This window comes from Strix aluco, chromosome 1, assembly GCF_031877795.1.
Source record: "Strix aluco isolate bStrAlu1 chromosome 1, bStrAlu1.hap1, whole genome shotgun sequence".
In the NCBI taxonomy this organism is placed as follows: Eukaryota; Metazoa; Chordata; class Aves; order Strigiformes; family Strigidae; genus Strix; species Strix aluco.
In genome coordinates, this window is record NC_133931.1 from 12,645,088 (window position 1) to 12,666,424 (window position 21,337).

Genomic DNA, 21,337 nt, shown 5'->3' on the forward strand with positions numbered 1-21,337 from the left:
GGGCTAGTGCTATCAGACACTGATTCTGATTAGTGCTGAGAAGCCTCAGCAGCATTGGAGCCTGCCCTCCATCACACATCCCAGAGGGCACCTCGACCAGCTGGTAAGTCTGCTCCTGTTGTGCTCAAGCTGCTCTGAAACCTGGAGGTAGCAGGACCAGCTGTGAAATTTGGAGCTGGTTCCTCCTCTGCCCTCCTGCTGTGGGCTAGGATGTGCAGGACCTGGGTTCCAGCTCTGAGTCTGATTTGTGCTGTCAAACCTTCTTGTAAAATACACTTTCTGTAGCTCATTTTCACATATTTCCAAGCAGGCTGGATGTTTCTCAGACCCAAGGACTGCAGAGATGTGTCCACCTGCTTTTATCCTTTAATTTACAGCCAATAACTGAAGAAAGTAATACAGGCTCAATAAATAACATGCTGTGGGTACTTTGCAACACACAAAGCAATGATGAGCCCAGTTAAACCAGGTGTGCATCTACTTTTCATTGCTAGTGGAAGATGAGCTTGCTCCACAGGTACTTAAAATGAAGGAAGAACCCACAAGGTTGGTTTCTTCTAAGGAGGGAATTACTTGTCTGCTCTTGCAGTACTGGGAATGGGTAGCAGAGGGGAAAAGAAACAGAGGGGGTTTAGCCAATTACTTGGCAATGGTGAATGGTTAATTTTAGCAGTGAGTGGAAGCTGATTTGGAAACCTTGTTGTCTTGTGATCGTGAACTGCAGGGAAAGTTTTGTGACCTTGAAGCATGCAGGGGAGAGGTCTGAAATCATGGAGTGACTCAAAGGTGATTAACAGGTAGGATACATATCACATGCTCTGTTTGTCCTTCAGCACTGTCATCAATTAACTGGAATCAATTAACAAAGCAAGGCATGATCAGCAGGGCTTGTTAAATATTACAGCTTTTCCAAGACCAGACTCAAATAGTGAGTTGATATTTCTCTCCCCAGCTGTCAGTTCCCCAGCCTGTCTGGGCGGTCCTCGGGATGCTCACAGTGACTCATGAGGAACTTCCCTACAGTGGGTACAAAATGAATGGGAGTAAATTCGGAGTCAAATCCGTAGCTTTTTGTGAAACTACTGAAATGTAAGTGACAGCAGCAGTCAGCATGTAGTTTTGTGTGCAGCAAGATAATTTTCTTGCCATGAATAAATTAGCATATTTGAATACTAACCAAGTGAAACAACCTTTCAGGCAGATGTCACACCTTTTTTATTCTGTTCCTAAAAAAGGTTTTGTGCCTGACATAAGCAGTGGAGTGTCTGGGGTCTGACACATGCCCAGATGCCACAGGGAATTCAGTCAGCACCCCAGTGACTACAGGTGCAAGCGATTTACGGGTGCAGCTTCCCTTTTTGGATCCAGTGGGAATAACACCTTGGATAAACTGACACCTGCTGGGAAATGGTTTGCCTGATGTAGTAAGAAATGGCTTTGGCAAGGGGGCGTTCAGCTGTGCAAGATCTCACAGTCTGGAGCATGTTTGTTGTACAGGCCCCCAAGGATTGATGCAAGAACTCAGCCTGGACCATGCCCTTCATACAGCTCTGTGCACAGCTCTGCCACTGCCCTGCCAGCTGCTGCTGGGCAGACCTCTGGCTTCGATGGCTCATGGTCTGACCTGATACAGCAACCTCAAATTCTCATTAGTCTATGCTTCCCTGTCCCCAAATCCAGCTGACTTCTCAAACCACTAAATGGGAATGGAAACACTAAAGTCAATCTATAAAATTTTAGCCCCAAAAAAGTGATGTTCTTAGAAATAAATAGGCTTTGGCTCTTGACCCGAGGGGGCTGTGAGGGCTCTACAATCACTGGAATTTGAGAGGGCTGTAATGAGATTTGGACTACAAACACAGTGTTCGCAAAATTTCTCTTTTTAGCTGCCTGCACAATCTTTGGTTTTTCAAACCAGAAAGGCCCTGACCAAAGCCCATGGAGTAAGTAAAAAAGGGTTTGGCCTTTTCATCTTTCCTCTCCCCATCACAGATATTACAGGGGAAAAAAAATTCTGACAAAGCATCCCAGCTTCGCTTTTCAGGCTGAAAAATCTTTCATGTCTAAAAGTCCAACAACTGGATGAGCTAATAAGTTCCTCTTTCTTGAGCACATATGTTAGCCCCACACTCCAGAGGTCCATCCTGGTGGGCAGCGAGCATCACCAGTGAGAGATGTAGACCCAGAATCACACGAACAGCACTGGAGAAGGCAGATATTCAACTCTCTTAAGGGTCTACTATGTTCCTGGGAGGGAAAATCACAGTGCTTGGCTTTGAAACCCATCCTCTATGCTGTCACATTTTACAGATCCAGTCCGTAAGTGCTCCTCACAAACAGCTACTCCAGCTCTTTATGCCAAGAACAGGAAAACCTGGCCTTAGTACATCAAAATCCACCCATGTTCCCAGAGCTGTGAGTGAGCCCTCTTTCTGGTCATAACTGCCAATGGGAAACCTGTGTGAACTGCACCCCATCAGGAATCAGTCAAAACAGAGCCTGGGACATGCAAACTATTTCCAAATAAAGATATTGAAGGAGGAGAAATATGTGAACTGAGCAGAACAAGAGAACTCTCACTAATCCTCTGATTAATGGTTTGCTCTTATTATTACTGTTAGCTTAATATATTGACTTCATTGTATGATATTCACTGCAGTTGCATTCCAAGGCTCTAAAATAGCCTTTGAAGGTGCTATAGTGTAGCGCTTTCACATAATCTGTGCACATCCATCTGCACTGTGGGTACCAGCTCTGGAGAGCCATCGGTCAAAGGCAGAGCTGCTCTCTTGGGTGAAGAAGCTATTCACACACCAAGAGCCAAGAACATAATGATGGTGTCAAGAGGTCAAAGGCTTTTGAAAAGTGCTTTGTTTACTGTTTCAGTGAGGTTTTATTGCAATGGCTAATTAAAAGTTCATCACATGCACCAAATGCAGCCAACATTCATACATGTACAGTCCTATTGACAGGCCAATGCTTTACCAGTATATCAGAAGTGTGTGCTTGTTTCTGCAGTGGATTAGCTATCACTTATCTGCGAGGAAAAAGAAACATCACTAACAAATAAGTAAACAAAAAAATAAATCCTTGTCTCTCATGATGTGCCAACAGCCTCTGGGGTTGCTTTTGTATTTGGCTCTTTTTCTAATATTTTCCTGAGATCTGGCATGTAAGTTGCAGTGCAGAGCTAAACGGTGTGGACCAGCATGCTCTGAGCATGACAAACCTACCTGGATTTCCTTCTGTCTGAAATCTGTTCCTTAGCCTAGCGGGGGCTTGCAGCTGTAACCACTGCTCATGGGTGTGTGGGAATTAAGAACTGGTAGTAAGCAAAACGTAAACTGCCCTTGAGGTTAGAAGAATGATTGTGGGGAACTGAGGCAACATTCAGAACGCCATGTTGCGAGCGTCAGAAACAGCAGGCTGGAACACCGCCTGCAGAATGCATGGTGAGTGTGTGAGCAGTAAACAGATAAAACCTGAAGGTCGGTAGGATATAGAAATAAAAACAAACCTATGTAAACAGGTGTTAATAAATAGGGAGCTTGCACACAGTGCGGTGTCATTTGTTCTTGACAATGGTCCCCCTTCAACAAAGTGAGTTTATTATTATTTAACGCGTCGCCCTGGTCCCGGCTGGTCTGAGACCGACAAAATGGGTGCAAGGTGCTTTGATCAAAGATGAAGGATTGAGAAGCAGGGCTTCCAAATGAGGCAGCTGGACCAGCTGTAACCACTTAGATTACAGGTAACAAAAGTGGATGAAGGAATCCCTCTGAGATGTGGTACCCCAGGGTGGCTGGCTATTCTGGTTCAGGGACCAAGGGTACACAGAGACCCTTCTGGATGAGAATTGCAGAGAATAACAAAGACCTAGAGTAAAAGGAAACCACTGGAGGGAGGTGATGGCAGTATAACTATACTGTTCAACCATCCCACTTAGCAATGTAGACATGTGAAGAGTTCTTCTTCTGTATATTTAACATGCTTTTATATATACTACAGTATTTCCCAGTCTCCAACGACTCTCAATTTTGCCTACTAATAGATGTCAAATTTCTATACATGCCTTTCTTAAAAGACATTTTGGGAAGGAGTCTTATAGCACCTGCAGATACTACCTGCAAGTCTGCAGTGTTTTCAGTGCCTGAATGGCAAGGGAAAATGCAGACTGGGGCTGGACATGGAAACTGGAGAACGTTTCCTTCCCCTCTACCAGCCTTCCCTTCACTCCAGCTTCTGAGCCAGCAGTTGCGTGCAGTGAACTTGCTGCTTTCCATCTTGCTCACAGGCAGGAGCCAGCTGCTTGCAAAAAGTACCAGCCATCAGTGCAGTACAAGGGGGAGGTAATGGTGCTGGTAACAGTGTCCTCCTGAGCTGGCAGGTCAAGCACAGCCTTTTTCAGGAGCTGTAGCATGAAAAAGGTTCTGTGCTGTGACGAGCAGATTATTCTGAAAGAGCAGGGTGCTGGAATTAGCCCATTAATTAGCTGTCAGTATCATCAGAGAGAACGCAGCCAGGGCCGCTCTTCGGTCAGTGGGAGAGATGGTACAGCCAGAGATCTTTCCAGATTGCTCTTAATGAAGGTGGTCTCTGTTACTGCCGTGGCATCTTGGAGCCATGGCAGAGGCATCCAAGAAGCAGATGCATAGTTTCTGCTAATTAATGTAGCTCTGATTAGTCTCCATACCTGCTTGCAGAAGTGATTAAAAGAGATGCAGTCTGGAAGATTTTTATAAATCATCCTTTCTCCATCAGAAATAATGTGAAACATTGTTATTTGTTTGCTTTTGAGATGGGGACTTAATTCGAAAGCGGAAGGGAGAGGTGGTTGTCATATACCAAATGTCTGGGAGCCTGGAACCAGATTTTGGGTTGAACTTTTCCCCTGTCACAAATGGCTGATAGAAAATGCATAAATTAGTCTAGAAGGAGACAGCATTCTGCACTTTGGAGCTGAAGGCAAACAGGCTATTCAGCCAAGCTCATAAATATCCCTTTTGGAGATCACAGCCAGCACAGAGAGCAATGAGGAGCTCCTCCTGGCAATCAAAAGCCTTTTCTGTGACTAACGTGTGGAGGAAACAAATTCTTATATTACCTCATCAGGCAATTTGTTTCTTCCAAATTTAAAATTAATTTTAACGTACTTATTAGTCACTACGAGACCAACCAGCTGAGTGCAGTGCAGTTAGCGGGCTAGGAGCAAGAATATTCTGCAGAAAGCAGGGCAGGGCAAGACCCCCTGCAGACCCAATCTGACACCCCTGGCTTCATGACCCTGACCAAACCACCATACCAACAAACACCTCAAAAGCAGCAGCAGCTGCAATGTTACAAAATATTTCTGTGCTTTGTGGAACAATTCAGCGCACTGAGATGGAGATTTGATTTATAATATTCCATGTAGGATGGATACAGCTGTCTCTTATCTATATGGACAGCAGAGTAGTGATAGCTAAACGTGAAAGGCTCTAGGGTACATTTAAGTGAGGAATAAGATTCAAAGGTCTGGGTAGTGCCTTTCTTTTTCTGATATGTCCTTAATATATCTTGTGCGGTGGTGACCACCTTTCTTTGTGTTGAAATCAGAGTGGAAGTGAAGGACACCTTGCACTTACTGCAAGGTGCCAGGACTGGCTTGAGATGGTCTCATACGTGTAAAAAGGGAGACCTCCAGGGGGCACGTGCAATTGTAAGGAGACCCCCGGTTGTTGAACCTTCAGATAAACTAACTTCTGGAGCTATGATCACATGAACATCAATCACAGTGCTTTCAAACCTTTTCTGAGTAGGAAAGAAATCTCTTTACAGGTAAAATATCTTCAGTTTGTCCAGAATCTTAACTTTCAAGAAAGTTTGGGGGGGAAAAAAAACCAAAACAAAACAAACAAACAAACTAAACAAAAAATACCCAACTCCCCAAATCCAGGAGATCCAGGCTATTTCATATTGGACTTAAAACCACTTAGAATGAAGTCTGCCAAGAGGCACAGAGCTGTTGAATTTGTTGTCTCAGAAGAAAGGTAACTGCAGGATAAAGATGTATACAGTCTGTTTTGGAGTTAGCTTTTCCCCCTTGCTTTGTTTTGTAGGTTAAATTGTTCTGCCAATCCACAAATACAATATTCAGTACAACATGAATGGCCACTCTCAGTATGATAATCCCACCAAAACTAGTTGAGTATGTTATCCATAATTTCTGCCAGTCACATTGTTATCTTCCCTTTTTAAAATGTTTGCAAGAAGCTAAAAAAGTAAAAAGACTAGGCTTTCAAAAAAAGTATCCCTTCCTTACAGAGGATAAGGATTGAAAATTGGAAGGTACATTTTCAAAAGCTGTCCTTTCACCTTTATCACCCTTTCTCCTTTATGTACAAGAAAGCTGGAAAGGGACCTTTTACAAGGACATGTAGTGATAGGACAAGTGGTAATGGTTTTAAACTGAAAGATTAAAGCCATTAGAATACATATAAGGAAGAATTAATCACTATGAGGGCAGTGAGACACTGGAACAGGTGGCCCAGAGAGGTTGTGGCTGCCCCCTCTCTGGCAGTGCTCAAGGCAAGGTTGGATGGGGCTTTGAGCAACCTGGGCTAGTGGAAGGTGTCCCTGTCCAAGACAGTGGGGTTGGAACTAGATGATCTTTACGGTCCTTTCCAACCTAAACCATTCTATGGTTCTATGATATGGTCAATAGTTAGGTGTCTCTGACTGACTGACTGACTGATGCATTTGAGAGAACTGTGGTTCTGCATGAGCATCTGGGAGTCCAGCAGCAAATTAGATGTTAACTGCTGCAGTGGGATGCTGAGGGGTTGGGGCAGTCAGCAAACACGTGCATTTCCATCACTCCCTCAAAAGCAGAAGGAATTGCATAAATGATAGCCAGCAAACCTTCCTTCTTCTGCAGAAACAAATTAGCACATCTGTGATGAGAAGCACATTGTGTGAGTTGCTCAAGTTTCTCCCTTGTGTGAAAAAGATCTTCTGAGACCCCTCCTTCCCTCCATGTTCTTCTCTTCCAAAGTCTGAGCAATGCAAGGCCAAGATGCCAGGCTGGGCAGGCACAGCTCCTCAGAGCATGCCAACACCTCCCATGGTGGCTGCAGAGGCTCTTCCGAGTCTTCTGGCTTGTAGTGGTGTGAGGGGAGAGGTGAACACGTGATGTGCTCAGAGTATGATGGCTCCCAGCACAGGATCTGGAAACATTTGTCCATCAGCTAGGTTGTCAGAAAAGCCCCACCCCCCAAAGCCCATTTATTTTGGGAGGGAAGAAGATGTGGTGCCTTATTCACAGCAGAAGCAAATCAGCCCTTTGCCAAGGTCACATAGAGATAGGAGAGGAGTATACCTGCTGCCAGCATCAAGGGGCCACATGGCAAAGAAAGGAAAACAGATCTCCAGAGCAGATCTGGAGAGAGCACTAAGCTGCAGATGCAATTGTAGCCCGTCTAGACAACCCACGTACCAGCCTGCAGCTGCATGCTGCTGGGATGCTACCTCACTATATGAAATGCAAACTAACTGCACAACACTCAGAAACTAGCAGGGACCTGGTGAGTTTTGCAGAAATTACTTTGCAGATGATGGTAAACATGTTCTGGCTGGCCCAGTGCAAGTCTGGGCTTTGAAACCTCATCCTCTAGCAGAGCTTCAAGGCTGTCCTGGTTGTCCTGGCTCTGCTGGGCAGCTCAGCATCGGTGGGGGCTTGGTGGGAACTTGGCTCACAGGGAAATCAAGTGCTGCTTTTCTCCGTCTCACTCAATGGACAGGGAAAGGGAATTAGAATTATGGTTTTTTTCCTGATTCCTTTTTATCGTGTGGTAGTTTAAGCTCCCGAATTGTGGTGACAGTAGAGGGAAGCCTATGCTTGAGTTTTCCTGGGGGTTTTGTGATAGGCTGGGATGTTATGAGTGGGAAATAGCTGGTAATGGGTGCTGCACATGACCCCATCCTTAACTCCCAGTGAGTCTGGTGATCATTTCACACTACGGTATTTCCAGACCAGCACACATAAACAGCTGTTCTTCAGCAGCTAGGCTGAAGTAGCTTTTGCTTACACAGTTAGATGGGGTTTTTTGTTGCAAACTTCTGTAGCAAGACTCAGAAACAGCAAGTGTATTCTTTGGGAACTGCTACACTGTGCAGCATGAGAAAATTTTTGTTTGTTTGTTTTAATTAGCTATATGGGAATGCAAAATCGCCAAAATTTGTCAATAACCATAAGACTTGCCTTTTGCTGTCATGTACCTGGTCAGCATGTGGCCAAATCAGTGATAACAGCTCTTTTCTGTTCTTACAGTAGGAAACGAGGCAAGACTGCAGCAAACCCCAATGTGGAGGTACTGATTACTGGTAACTGTCTACTTTTACTGGCCGAGCTCAAAACTTCTGCTGCTTCTTAAGTATTTCATGCTCTTGCTTGCCTGTAGCATTACCATGTCACTGTATGTTCCCAAACTGAGCCAATAAAAATGAAAGAGGTAAAAATGAATATTTTGCTCAAGGGCTCACAATTCAGTAATCTGTTGGTGGGTTTTTTCAGTATTGTTCCCTTTTATGGGAGGCCTTGACAGCAAAGATCTGATAGCGATTTCTTATTGCTTTCCTCCTGCTCTGTCAAAGCGTGTGGTTTCACATCTCTACTCTGCAATGGCAGTAATGCTTCTTCCTTCTGATTCATGTAATAAAAATATTTTATAAAGATTCCATTTTTGTGTGCCTGTGAATACTCCTGGAGCTGAGATTTTTTTCCTCAGAGAACAGGTCCTTTTCCAATGGTTCGCATTGTATCTTGATTAGATTCTGCTTTGTTTTTCCTCTTTAAAAGTAGACTTTCCATTTCCTTTCCTCAGATGTTCTTCAGCTATATCACCAGAACAAGGCAGAGGTCCATCTTCCCCTGCTGCCCCATCTCTACCGCTGTGCTGTTGGACATATGCTGGTAGCATTTATAAACCCGTACAATTTCTTTTCATGCAGTTTTGCCTAGTGATTGAAAATGCAGCACATTCACCTACAACAATGGACACATGCGTGGATGACAACAGGCCACTATTTGCTTTGTGACCTGATGTGTCCTGTTGAAAGCAGCAAGGTTTTGGCACCAATACATGTTTTTGGGCTAGAATTGGCTTCAGTCTGGCTAGCACAACTCTCTGATATGTCTGTCCCCAGTCACCCATCTTGATGTGCCCATAGGTCAAATCATCTACAACTGGAGCCTAGAGCAGGAGCAATGCCCAGCTTGTTACACAACACTAAACCGTGGGACTCTCTTCCCACTCTGCTCCTTAAATGCCAGCAGAGGCTGAGTTAGTGTCTACAAATCTGACCCAGGGTATCTGACGTTGGGCACCCAGGAATTATTTCACCCCAAACTTGTGTCTGTCTTGAACAGTTCAGGAATAGGTCTCTCTATCTTTCAGGTTTGCCTCCCAGAAGGGTAACATCTGCTCCCTCCTGAGATTTTTGGATGCAAAACCCAGTGTTTATTATTGCAAACCAAATGTTTCAAAGCAAGATGTGCCTTTTTAGATTAGCAGTGGTCGGCTATTATTTCCAAATATTTTTGGGATTCCTGGCTAACCTTCCCAACCTTATATCTACAGATCTCATAGTTGCCAATGGTAGCACTCTGCTATTTAATGAGTTATTTGTGGTCAGAAACCAGTTGATAAAACTCCAAGTTGTACCAGCTGGCCTCAGAATTCAGCCAACATGATTGCAGACTAATGTTGAGGTAACTGCTCAGAATAAGGATCTCTGCCTTTTGTATGAAACAGATAGAAGCCCTTGGCATTAACAAAAATCCTCAGTATAAACCTCACTCCCTATTAATCACAAAGCCCATGTCACCATAAACTCACTTAAGATGCAAACCCATAACATCTGGCATCTGTATGAGTAGTTGTGTTGGGTTTGTGTGTGTGGTGGGGTTTTTGGTAGTGGGGAAGGGGGCTACAGCAGTGACCCCTGTGAGAAGCTTCTCAGAGCTCCCCAGGCTCCAAGTCGGACCTGCCTTTGCACCAAGGCCGGGCCAATTAGCGATGGTGGCTGCGCCTCTGTGATAATGTATTTAAGAAGGAGAACTTGGGAGGAGGAGTTGAAGTTGTGAGGAGGCATTCTGGGGGACACGCCTATGCAAACACTGAGGTCAGCAGAAGAAAGGAGAAGGAGGAGAGGGGGAGGTGCATTGCAGCAGAGACTCCCCTGTATCTCATGGTGAGGCAGGTTGTGTCCCTGCAGCCCATGGAGGTCCATGGTGGAACAGATGACAATCTGCAACCCATGGAAGACCCCATGCCGGAGCAGGTGGCTGCACCTGAAGAAGGACGGGACTCTGAGGGAAGCCCCTGCTGCTGTAGTTCAGCACTGGGAGGACTGCAACATGCAGGAGGAACCCACACTGGAGCAGTTCAGGAAGGCTTGCAGCCCGTGGGAAGGACTCATGTCAGAGAAAGTCATAGAAGACTGTGTCCCATGAGAGGGACACCACACCGGAGTAAGGGAAGAGTGCAAGGAATCCTTCCCTTGAGGAGGAAGGAGCAGCGAAAACAATGGATGCGGGACTGACCACAACCCCCATTCCCTGTGCCCTTGCGCTGCTGGGGGGAAGGAGGTAAAAAAACTGGGAGCAAAGCTGAGCCTGGGAAGATGGGTGGGGTAGGGGGAAGGTGTTTTTAAGATGTGGTTATACTTCTCACCGTAGGACCCCAGCAGCAAGCACACAGTGGCAGCAGCACTGTTAGGAGGAGACAGCTGAAACTTAACAACTCTCTTTGTTAAGTGATAGTGGTGGTGGTGTTTGAATTAAATTGATCTTTTTTTCTTCCCCTAAAGAGTCTGTCTTTTGCCCATGACCATAATGGGTGACTCATCTACTCCCCTATCCTTATCTTGATTCCTAAGCCTTTTGCTTTATTTTCTCCTTCCCATTCCTGAGAGGGAAGAGGTGAGTGAACAGCTGCATGGTGCTCAGTTTCCCTCTGGGCTCAATCCACGACAGTAATCCAGAATTGAGTGCTCCTATATTTTGTCTCTTTCTTTAATACTTACTGACAACCCTACCTCTCCAGCTACTTTGCAGCCATCTGGAAGATCATGAAAAGGTATTTGATTTAGTTTTGTCCCATAAGACAATGCTATCCAGCTCAGCCTACATTTGTTGACTATAGTGATAGGCAGTTTAAGAATTGTGGAGGAGTTAGTTTGTTTAGATTTTGGCTGTGTGATGCCCTTTTTAGCCCAGACTGCAGGGCTATGCAGGGATAAGGGGATCTTGGTGGTTCAGCAATGCAAGGGGCTCAGAAATGGCTGTGCTGCAGGGGATTGAAGACCCCAGGGGCAGCAGGGGTGAAGGAGATAGCTATTTGAACAGGAAGGCAAGGGAAGAAGGGAGACAGGGTCTTTGCAAGGTCCCTGCTCATCCAGACTCAGACCAGGACTTGGAGGGGGATGTCTTTTCAGCTGTCTCCTCCTAACAGTGCTGCTGCCACTGTGTGCTTGCTGCTGGGGTCCAGAGTCAAGGCTTGGTCATGAAGTCATGCAGGAGGACCCTCCAGCAAGGGCAGGACACTCAAGCCACAGTCCAGTGCTTCACACAGTGCGTGACAGCAAGGTCAAACAAGCAGAGTAAGGACAGATGGACAGAGCAGCTGTCATGTAGAATCAGGCCTACTACCTGACACACTGGAAAAAAATCAGAACCATCACCTTTATGACTGTCACAACATACTCCAGCTGTCGCAATTCATCTTCCACTTATTGCACAAAAATAATTTTATTTGCTCTTACTGGAATTTTCAAATTGTAATTCCACAATTCATGGCATGGTGAAATATATTAGGAGAAATAAGACTTCCTTTTCTATTTCATACAGGCTCAACTGCAAAGTAGCACAATGAAAAACAATTGGTTTCAGAGGAATGTGTCACACATGCTGTGGAAGTAGAGGCTGCACTACATGAGGGCCCAGTGTAGAGAGATATGAGATGAAGAGGGACTCGAGGGTGCTCAGCACCTTTCCACATCACTGTCTTGCATTGCTACATTTAACTAGTGCAGATTCAACCATGTAATTGTGTTCTAATTTCTCGGTCATATTAAATACACTGCTAAAGGAAATCAGCCCAACAGTAAAACCCTCATGTTTAATCGTAACGTAATTACTCACATACCTAAATAATTCAGTTATATTTACTGTATACTTAGAACATGAACTAAGAGTTACAATTAGCTAGATAGGGTGGCGATGGAATGCGTTCAGCCTGCCTTTAGCCATCTGCCTCTATCATCAGTGGAATGAGGAAAAGGTGCTTTCAGAGCAATTCATTCCATCCAAAATAAGCCTCTAAAATGCTTTTTAAGTGTAAAATACCTTTGTGGAAGTTTTACTAACCTTCATTTTTCAGAATAATGCAATTGCCTGTGTTGTAAGCTAGAGGGGAACACAGAGGATCATTGCACAGTCTTAACAGGCCAGGTACAAACTACCACTCAAGCTTCTCATAGAACTGGCCTCTGAGAATGATGCAGATGCCTACATTTCTGTTCCTGCACCTATATAATTCCTGTTAACAGTATTTCTAGGATTTCTTGTTCTTGCCTTTAGATACTTTAAAATTTGAAAAGGGTTTTCACACTTTTTATGAGCAGAGCATGATGCAAAGCATTTTCTCAAAGGTCACCTTTACAACATGTCTAACCATGGATGAGACTAGATTTCTATAGCTACTTCAAATTCATAATCATTCATTTTAAGGCCAAGTGGGGTCATTAAGTTATCAATCCTTGCCTTGTGCATGACAGGCTGCAGCATTTTCTTCTGTATTCTTAGGTAGGATGAGGATTTTCACATTGACAATTGTGTAAGGTTTTATTCCTTGTTTTCTTTAATCCTCCATGATTTGTTCCACTCTGGAGATTTTCTCTTTCCCATTCCTCTTTCCCTCTGCTCATCAAGCAGCAGGATTCTCCTTGTTCCCTCTCCTTAACAAGGATCATTTGCTACTGCAATGCCTGTGACTGAGTCTTCATCTTCCTGATCTCTCTCCTCCAGTGACCTCCAGCACTTTCAAACTGCAGCTGAAAAAAGTTCTTTCCATCTCTGCTTCTACCTCCCCCTGTCATAGACACTTACCTCATTTATAAGTGTGTGAGACATCTTTATAGAGCACAGAGCTCCTACTGAGAAGCACAGGATGAATTCTGCACATGACACTAAATGAGACAATTTAACCTTAGATTTTTTTTTTAATAAAACTTTTATCTCAAAATAATCATGCCATTATAATAAGTCATTGAAAAACAGTTGAAATAATTAATTACAAAACTATGCAAAGACTGAACTATACATTTATCTTTGTGTACAGATTTTGCCCTGAATATTTAATCATTTGTCTGTAATAATAAATATCTGACTGACAAATCAGTTTCTGCATAGCATTAAGGAACTTACTTTCAAACACAGTTTTAGGTGAAGAATCAAACTTCCATTGTCAATAAAGCTGCATCAGTATGTTAATGATAATGTACATTAAGGCTGGGTCTGAATGAGCAGCCAAAGAAGACAATAAAACATTCTAAAAGAGCTCCAGTTTATGATATGAATAGTTATATTTTCTTTTGACAATGAATGAAATGTGTTTCAGGTTGATTAATTCTCTATGCCTGACTTCTGTTTTTAACTGAAGTGTCTGTATACGATTGGTTACAATGAGAGCCACAACTATGCTCATCCTACAACTATCCTATGACTGATTGCACCTGGCAGCGTGTAGATGAAGAGCACCAGGAAGACAATAAGAATAAGCAGAATTATGCCAGCGATGATGTACTTCTTGTAATTTCTCCAGATCAGGTGATACAAACACTTGAAGGGATTTACAAACCAAGAGAAGGATGTGTCTGGTCGGCTAAAGCAGAAGAAAGAAAAATAAAAACTGTTGTAAAGGCAGATCCAACTATTTCCAAAGTTACCCCACTGCAAAATAGATATTTGAGTCTAAAAAGGCCCTTTAACTCCTGGGAACCCACTAAAGAGTTTAGAGGAAACTTCCACAAGATGCACATATATTGGGTCATTCTTCTTTCATTTGTTCCAGAGCCCAAGCCCCACACAACACTCAGAATGAAAATCCAGTTCACACTTCATAACTACTCCAGTTCAAGGCAAGATATGGGGTTCAAAATTACAGGCAAGATCATGATAAATCCTAAAGAAGAAATGCAGATATACTCAAACTTGAGTACAAAAGCTTTCTAATCATTGCAAGGAATTTAACATCGCAAAAGGAGTAGTCACTACAAAAAATCTGATTGCTCAATGCTAGTCACAGTGCCATAACAGTCAGAGCCAGCTCAGGCCTGGCATATGGCCCAAAATGGCATATTTTCAGAAGGAAATTTAAAAGAGGCCTCCTGAAAACAGGAGATGAGTTGAAACCCAAAATCTAGGTAGTTTGCTTGTGTACATAAAGAAGAGCCACCTTCTTCTGCTGGAGAATATCTGCAATCCACAATCCTAAGTTTTTTTCAAATGTTGCCTCACGTTATATTCTCCTCCATATCAGGAGTTTCTTCACACTGTACAGTAAAACTGGCTACATACAGAGAGGAAAACAATGTTCTCCTTAGGAAAAATGTTGGTGTAATCTCTCCTCTGGCATTCCACCCAGCTTGGGAGGTCACTGTGCCTCTTACTTCAACAGCCCTATCCCTGCAATGAGCTGAGGCAACATCTGTCAGTTTTGTATGATAGGATGACCTGATGAATATGGTGGTGTGGAGCAACATTAACACCTGAAAAATTTGGTGCAGGTTGTCTTTCTTATCTAATATCACTGTAGTTGTACAGATAGTGCAGCAGTAAGGAGAATGAAATTAAGACTCAGGGTCACAAAAAGCAACAGCCATGCCTCACTCCAGAAAGCTGTTTAAGGAATTTAAGCAATGTCTTAGTCATCTGGAGAATTCAGCGTTCAGCATGTGGCAGTGAATGCCAATGTAACAGAAAGTCTGTAAATCTAAAAAGCCAACTGAATATCTTTTAATTAAAGACTGTTTTATACTGAGGTGGAAATGACTCAGAAATAAATCAACAAATAAGCCCTCCAGGTTAAAAGGAATTATTAAAAAATGGATACTCTAAAGAGTAAAACTTAATGAATCACAGACTTGAGTAACAAAACCATTAATCTGCATGTTCCAACTACTTAAGGGCTTTTCATAACCTTTAAAGACAGGGAAAAAAAGCCAGGCTGTTGATCATTTAATTTGTTTTCTTTGCAATGTAGGCAATAGAATTCGGTGCCAGTTATAGCAGCATATTTGTTATAATAGAGTGCATCCAGAGAAGCGTTCTGTCTTCATTGACAGAGATGAAGAGATGGACAACATCATGATGCACATCACGGTGCTTTGGCCAGCAGGAAATTACACTCACTGCACTTTATTTCTCATTTGCATGTTTCTCTTTAGTTCCCAGACAGTTAATCTTTGTCTACCTTTGCTCTGGTACATTAAAGAGTCTGCTACTGTCTAGTAGCTCCTAGAAGATAATTTTAGTTTTGAAATTATTTTGTTTCTTATTTTGAAAACTTAATTACAAAAAACAATCTGAAACTTTCCCTCCCTCTCTGTGTGAGCCTATGTGATTAGAAAAAAATAATGTGACCCTACAGTACTGGCATAGAAATATGGAGGTCCTGACACAAAGCTCCTTGAGATGCACTTCTTCCTAAAGAGAACTCATTTAAAGTGCAGAAACAGTTATCTGTTATCTCTCAGTTGATTTTGTCTACTCTGCATGTATGAACTACATATTCCATCTCTCGGGGGCACTGAGCTGGTTAATGGCATGCAATGTCTTCAGCTATTAGTTTATTTTCTTTCCAGTAAGTGAGTGTCTAGCTAAAATAGTATTTACTAGCCACATGTTAAAATTTTACTTTAGTAACCTTAGGATTTATTTTGCCTAACTTTAAAACTTAGGTGCCCAGCCCGGTCAGTCATGGGCTGTCTGCATGTGGAGAGGAAGGACCTTCTGGAGGACAATACATCTCTTTCCCCAGCTCCCGTCTTAAGATATGTTTGTTAGGTAAATGGGGTGACTCCATCACCTGTACATAAGCAGCTACAAAAGGAGCCTGAATGGCTTGCTTCTGAGATGGGTAATGTCAAGTGAGACTAGCCTCACTCTAATTTCAATTTAATTGAGGCATATATCTCAGTTAAGAGTAGAACTGGGTTGAGTGATGTGTCAGCCCTGTATTTCATCATAAAAACCTAGATGTGGAGCCTCTCTGATTACTCAGTGCAAGATCTGGAGGATGACTCTGGTTTTGTGGCTTCTGGGTCAAAACACCTCCAGGCTGGCTATGCAGCAGAGAAGGGGTCAGCAGGCTAGTGACAACCTTTTGGCCCAACAGCACATTTGTAGATAAAACACCCTTGAGGTGAAAACACAGGGAGCCTTGGAGCCCCAGGCTGCCTGGGATGAATGGGCTGGGCCTGAAAAAATGAGAGGAAAATGAGACAGTGCCTCTGCACATCCTGTTGACAACCTCCTGGACATGTAATGCCACTATTACACACTACACTCCCTCTTAAAACTGCCTAGTCTGAGTGTTTCCCACCACATGTATTTCAGAGCTATCCCAGTCCTCTCTCCTCTGTAAAACAGTGCTTTAGTTTCCATTACTGGGAATCTTTCAGACATCTGTCAGGCATAGCTCATCCTGCCTTTGGGTAAAGATGTTGGGTGAAATGATTGATTAAAGTCTTTCCAAGGCTAATTTTCAACAAGTCTACCTCTAATTTTCAGGCTAAATTTATACCCTTTGTAGAGGTATTGGCAATTCCACATTTATGCTGTTTTATCCTTCTTCATGTTTATCCTGAGATATATATCAAACCAACAAAATTAAACAGAATATGCAATGATTACCATTATGATTAGCAATTGATTTTTAGAAGCTCTGGTAGCAGGAAATATAACATCAATTTCTCTTTTTATTTTTTTAAATCTAGCTCATTACTTTAGTAGAACAAAGTACTTGAGCCAAAACAGATTTGAAGTACATTTTTTCTGAATGCAAAAATCTCAGCTGATATTTTTTTAATGTGACAAATGCTGAAAGAGAAAATGCTCATTCTAGATCATGTCTTTGATAAACCACTTTAAATGTCCTCATTGAAAAGTCTTATGATGAAAAATAAGCATTTTAATTCTTTGATCATGAAGTAAAAAAAATTTAGAGAAAGATTTGTTAAAGTTGTATCATTCCTGTATGACCTCATTTTCTTGCTTTATGTGCTTTTATATGCAAGTGATTAATTTATTCAAAAATAACTATATGTACGCAGAGGTAAGTTTTCCACTGGTATGTAACAGCTGAGATACCTTTAAATGTGTGCAGATAATTCTTGGAATAATAGAATCACAGAATCACAGAATCATAGAATCAGTTAGGTTGGAAAACACCTTTAAGATCATCAAGTCCAACCACTAAACCATGTCCCTAAGTGCCATGTCTACAGGTCTTTTAAATACTTTCAGGGATGGTGACTCATCTACTTCCCTAGGCAAACTGTTCCAGTGCTTGATAACCCTTTCGGTGAAGAAATTTTTCCTAATATCCAAAATTCTTGCTTCCTAATACTAAGACTCTGTCTCCTAATGGTCATATTAAAAAAAAAAACCAACCTAGACATAGAAAATATTTCATACAGTCATTTTAAAGCACTTAAATATTAATGGCTTATAGTTATCCTTTTAATATAATAAATATAATCCATCTGATCTTTACAGGTGACTAAACTGAGGTGCTGGGTGTATGCATAAATTATGATGGTTTAAGAAGTTATCACATACCAGGTCAGCTATGGAATGAGCCCGCCTGTGAACTCTAGCTGAGGACAAATGTGCAGCAATGCAATTTATTTGGTCTTCCAGAGGAAGGTATTTCAGCTAACCTGGAAGTTGCTGCCAACTATGAGTGCCAGCAGCCACGCAATGCACAAGTTGGACAAATGTCTTGCTCAGGGTTACAGCAGGAAAGAGGACAAAAGCCAGGAGAGGACAAGACCTGCTCTTCCCCGTCTCCTGCTGAATGCCCCTGCCCCAGCTTGTTTAATGAGTATGCTTCTACTCACTTGGGTTTTTCCAAGGGCTCAGGCTCCTTTCGAGCTTTGCCTACCGGATTCTTCTCAGCTTCTTCTGCTGTGACTAAGTGAAACTCAGCTTCCACCTTGCCCTGGATCAGAGAGATCATATGTAAGCATCCAATCGTGGGTTATTATCATCACTAAATCACAGCAGGATTCAGCTTGTGGATAAGTTATGAAACCAGCTGAGGGCAAAGGAAGTTTTTTAGAAAAAAATAAGATAAAGTTTTTGCAGTTAAAGAGAAAGCACAAAGGAAAACCCAGGCACCAAATTCCTGACTTATGCTCAAGGACCGTGAGGAAAGAGAGAGGTAGGATGTTTTCTTCCAGACCCATAAATACATATTCTGATTCCTAAATTATAACATAAATCATCTGAGAAGACCTGTCTTCTATCTATCACACTTCCTGACAGAGCTGAATGGTCAATCTGGAAGCTGCATTGCTGACGTGGACAAGGTGTAGGACACCAACAGGAGGAAATCCAGCCAGTCACAAGTGCTGGAGCAGTTGAGCTGTGGGGTCTCAGCTCACAAAAGGCGGATGGCTAGAAATGAGATCTGTGTGCTGAAAACATCATGAAGTGCTAGAGCTCTGTTCAGCATAAAAGAATAGTGGTCTGGCAGGTGGATGCAGAGTAAATTTTCGTGATGGAAGATGATACACAGAGCTGTGACAAAAGCACAACTTTGTTCAGCACCAACTTACTGATAATTCCTAGAATCAGGAAAAGTCATAATGGAATATAACTTCTGGTTTACTGCTTGTTTTCATTGTGACAAGCCATTAAAGCTTGTTGAGTGACTAACAAAATATTAGCACTTGTAAGAGATCATGTCTGTTACACCTTGCAGTAGAAATATGTAATCTGAGTTATTTGGACTCTTAGTATCAACTGTAACTTCTGCTATGGAAGTTAGAGTTTCCTAAATATGGGTTAAATATTTATTTTTCCCTTGCACTCACAGCAACAAATCTGTTGATAGTTCTGTCTGTATTAGGTTAGAGATGTTCTCTCTTTTCCCTGTTCATCCAGGTGCGTTCTTCAGTGCTATCTCCACCATAGAATTAATTAGGCCAAAGGAAAAAAGATTTAAAAAAAGATTTCAGAGATTTAAAGATTCCAGTAACTATTAAGAGTGGGTAAATCAAATCTGCTTTATAAAATCTGTGATGGATGAAAAACAAACAAATTGCTTTTCATGTATTTACTATTTTCCTACCCCATACCTTTATGGATATCAAAAACTGAAATGTGGTTATTTATCAGTGGCTGCGATTCAGCACAGAACTAGGCTGAAAGAAGGATGAACATAAAAGGGATCAGTGTGGAAGACAAGGGGATCAAGAGCTGAAAGTGGACTGGGAGAAGGAGAATCAATTGTACTAGAGCTGAGAAAATGGAGGTAAAGCAGGGGTTTGGGAGTGGAGCCCATTCACTAAATCCATGGAAAGTACACAGTCACCTTCAATCTGAAGAAGGCAATGAACTTGAAGATGGCACTTTTTATTAAAACATTCTTGCTGGAATGGACAGAACTATGAAGGAAGGGTGAGGTTTAGGAAAACCCTTAGAGAATCAATGAAAATCTACAGAGGGAAGGAGATCCCTTAAAAAAGGGCCAAAGCAGGTGTATTTGTAGAGGACTATACTACAGGAAGCTATCTTGTAACTCTTGGTCTGTATCCCCACAGGGATCTGGATGCACCTAAAAAGACTCCAGCCACACCAATCCCAGAAATGGGCTGCAGGGATGCCTGGGTTCGGGTCCAAGCTCCCAAAGTCCACTGTGGCCATGCGAGCACATCAGCTTGGGTTTTCCTTCACTATCTCACATGCTTCTGCTTCATGCTCTGTTTCATGTAGATATGCCCCAAAGACCATGAGCAGAGTTAACTATTGGGATGTAATTCATGTCTAGATACATGCACTCCACCTAGGAAACAGAGAACCAGAGCTGGCTTTACACTGAGGATCCCTATACTGCTGTAACAGTACAAAGGAACCTTAAAGATAGGGAAAATGGAGAAGTTGTGTTAAACACTGAGAATTTCAGTGTAGCTCCAGATTATAAACAGAAAGCACTATAACGTTATGAAGAGAAGCTGCACCAGAAAACTCTGAGATAAATGGCTAAGTACACACTGAGTGAGATTTACACCCTGCTGCAAGCCTGGTTACACTAGAGGCTTTGGGTAAATGAAAATTTGTGTGTCAGCATTTATATTCCTTTTAGGAGAATAATTCTAACGTAACAAGTCTTATAGAGTTTGGGGGAAGCTGTCATTGTCCTTTGCACTCCTTTGTATCAATTGTATCCTGCCACTAAATCAAAAAATATTGGCTTATTGAGCACACTTCAACAAGAAGAGGGGACTGAGCTCTTTCTGCTTGAGATGTGTCACTAGCAAGGAGAATAATGGTGGACTCCAAAATCAGTTCCTTTGCTCTGGTTGACGTGAGAAATAAATACTAAAGAAATAAATAAGCAGGTGAGATTCCTCTCAGGGTTTCCTCAGCTGAAATAAAGTTGGCTGGAAACACCTCATTTTCCACACTACCCATCCAGTGTGCTGGGAAATGAAGAATTCAAAGAAAAAGTACAAAGTGCTCTGGTTGCGTGGGATTATCTGAATCAAATCTTTGGGGAACCACTAAAGCATTTGGAGGGGTCCTATGGACTGCCAGTGGTGTTTGTTCTTCAGATGCCATATCCAAAATTAGTATCTCGCTGTTTCAGGATCTCGGCAGAGCATAACAGCCCCAGGGAAAAGCTGTTCATCTGTAGTGAGATGCCTACCGTGAGCTCCCCAGCCTTGATGAAAGGCCACCAGCCTCTGATGCGCTTCTGCTGAAATATGGAGATCTTGTTTTCTTCACTTGCTGACATAACTATGCCTAGGTCACAGCTCTTGGCTGTCTTTGCTGCTCGAGGGAACCCATTCAGGTTTAATTCAAGAGTGCCTGGAGGGATAAGTAATGTGACAACAGTCAGAGACCAGACAGACACCAAGGTATTCAAACAACAGCTTCCAGATGAGATACATGGAGCCAAGCATCTTGGGCCCAAGCTTCAGAGCTGGGGATCTCTCTGTACTGTCAGTCATTCATTTGTGTTGCCCTGGCAACATCTCATCTGAGTTCCTAATTATCCTCTCTCCA

The 21,337-nt window shown here is 42.6% G+C and overlaps 1 protein-coding gene across 1 annotated transcript in view; it reads right to left on the reverse strand.

Moving 5' to 3' along the window:
- Window positions 1–13,741: 13,741 nt before the first annotated feature.
- Window positions 13,742–21,337, reverse strand: part of FER1L6 (fer-1 like family member 6) — an 82,266-nt gene continuing 74,670 nt past the window's right edge. The window contains exons 40-42 of the mRNA XM_074816502.1: window positions 20,976–21,139; window positions 18,163–18,263; window positions 13,742–13,922 (exon numbers count right to left, since the gene is read on the reverse strand). Coding sequence (XP_074672603.1) covers window positions 13,742–13,922; window positions 18,163–18,263; window positions 20,976–21,139 — 446 coding nt within the window. The remainder of the gene's footprint in view (window positions 13,923–18,162; window positions 18,264–20,975; window positions 21,140–21,337) is intronic.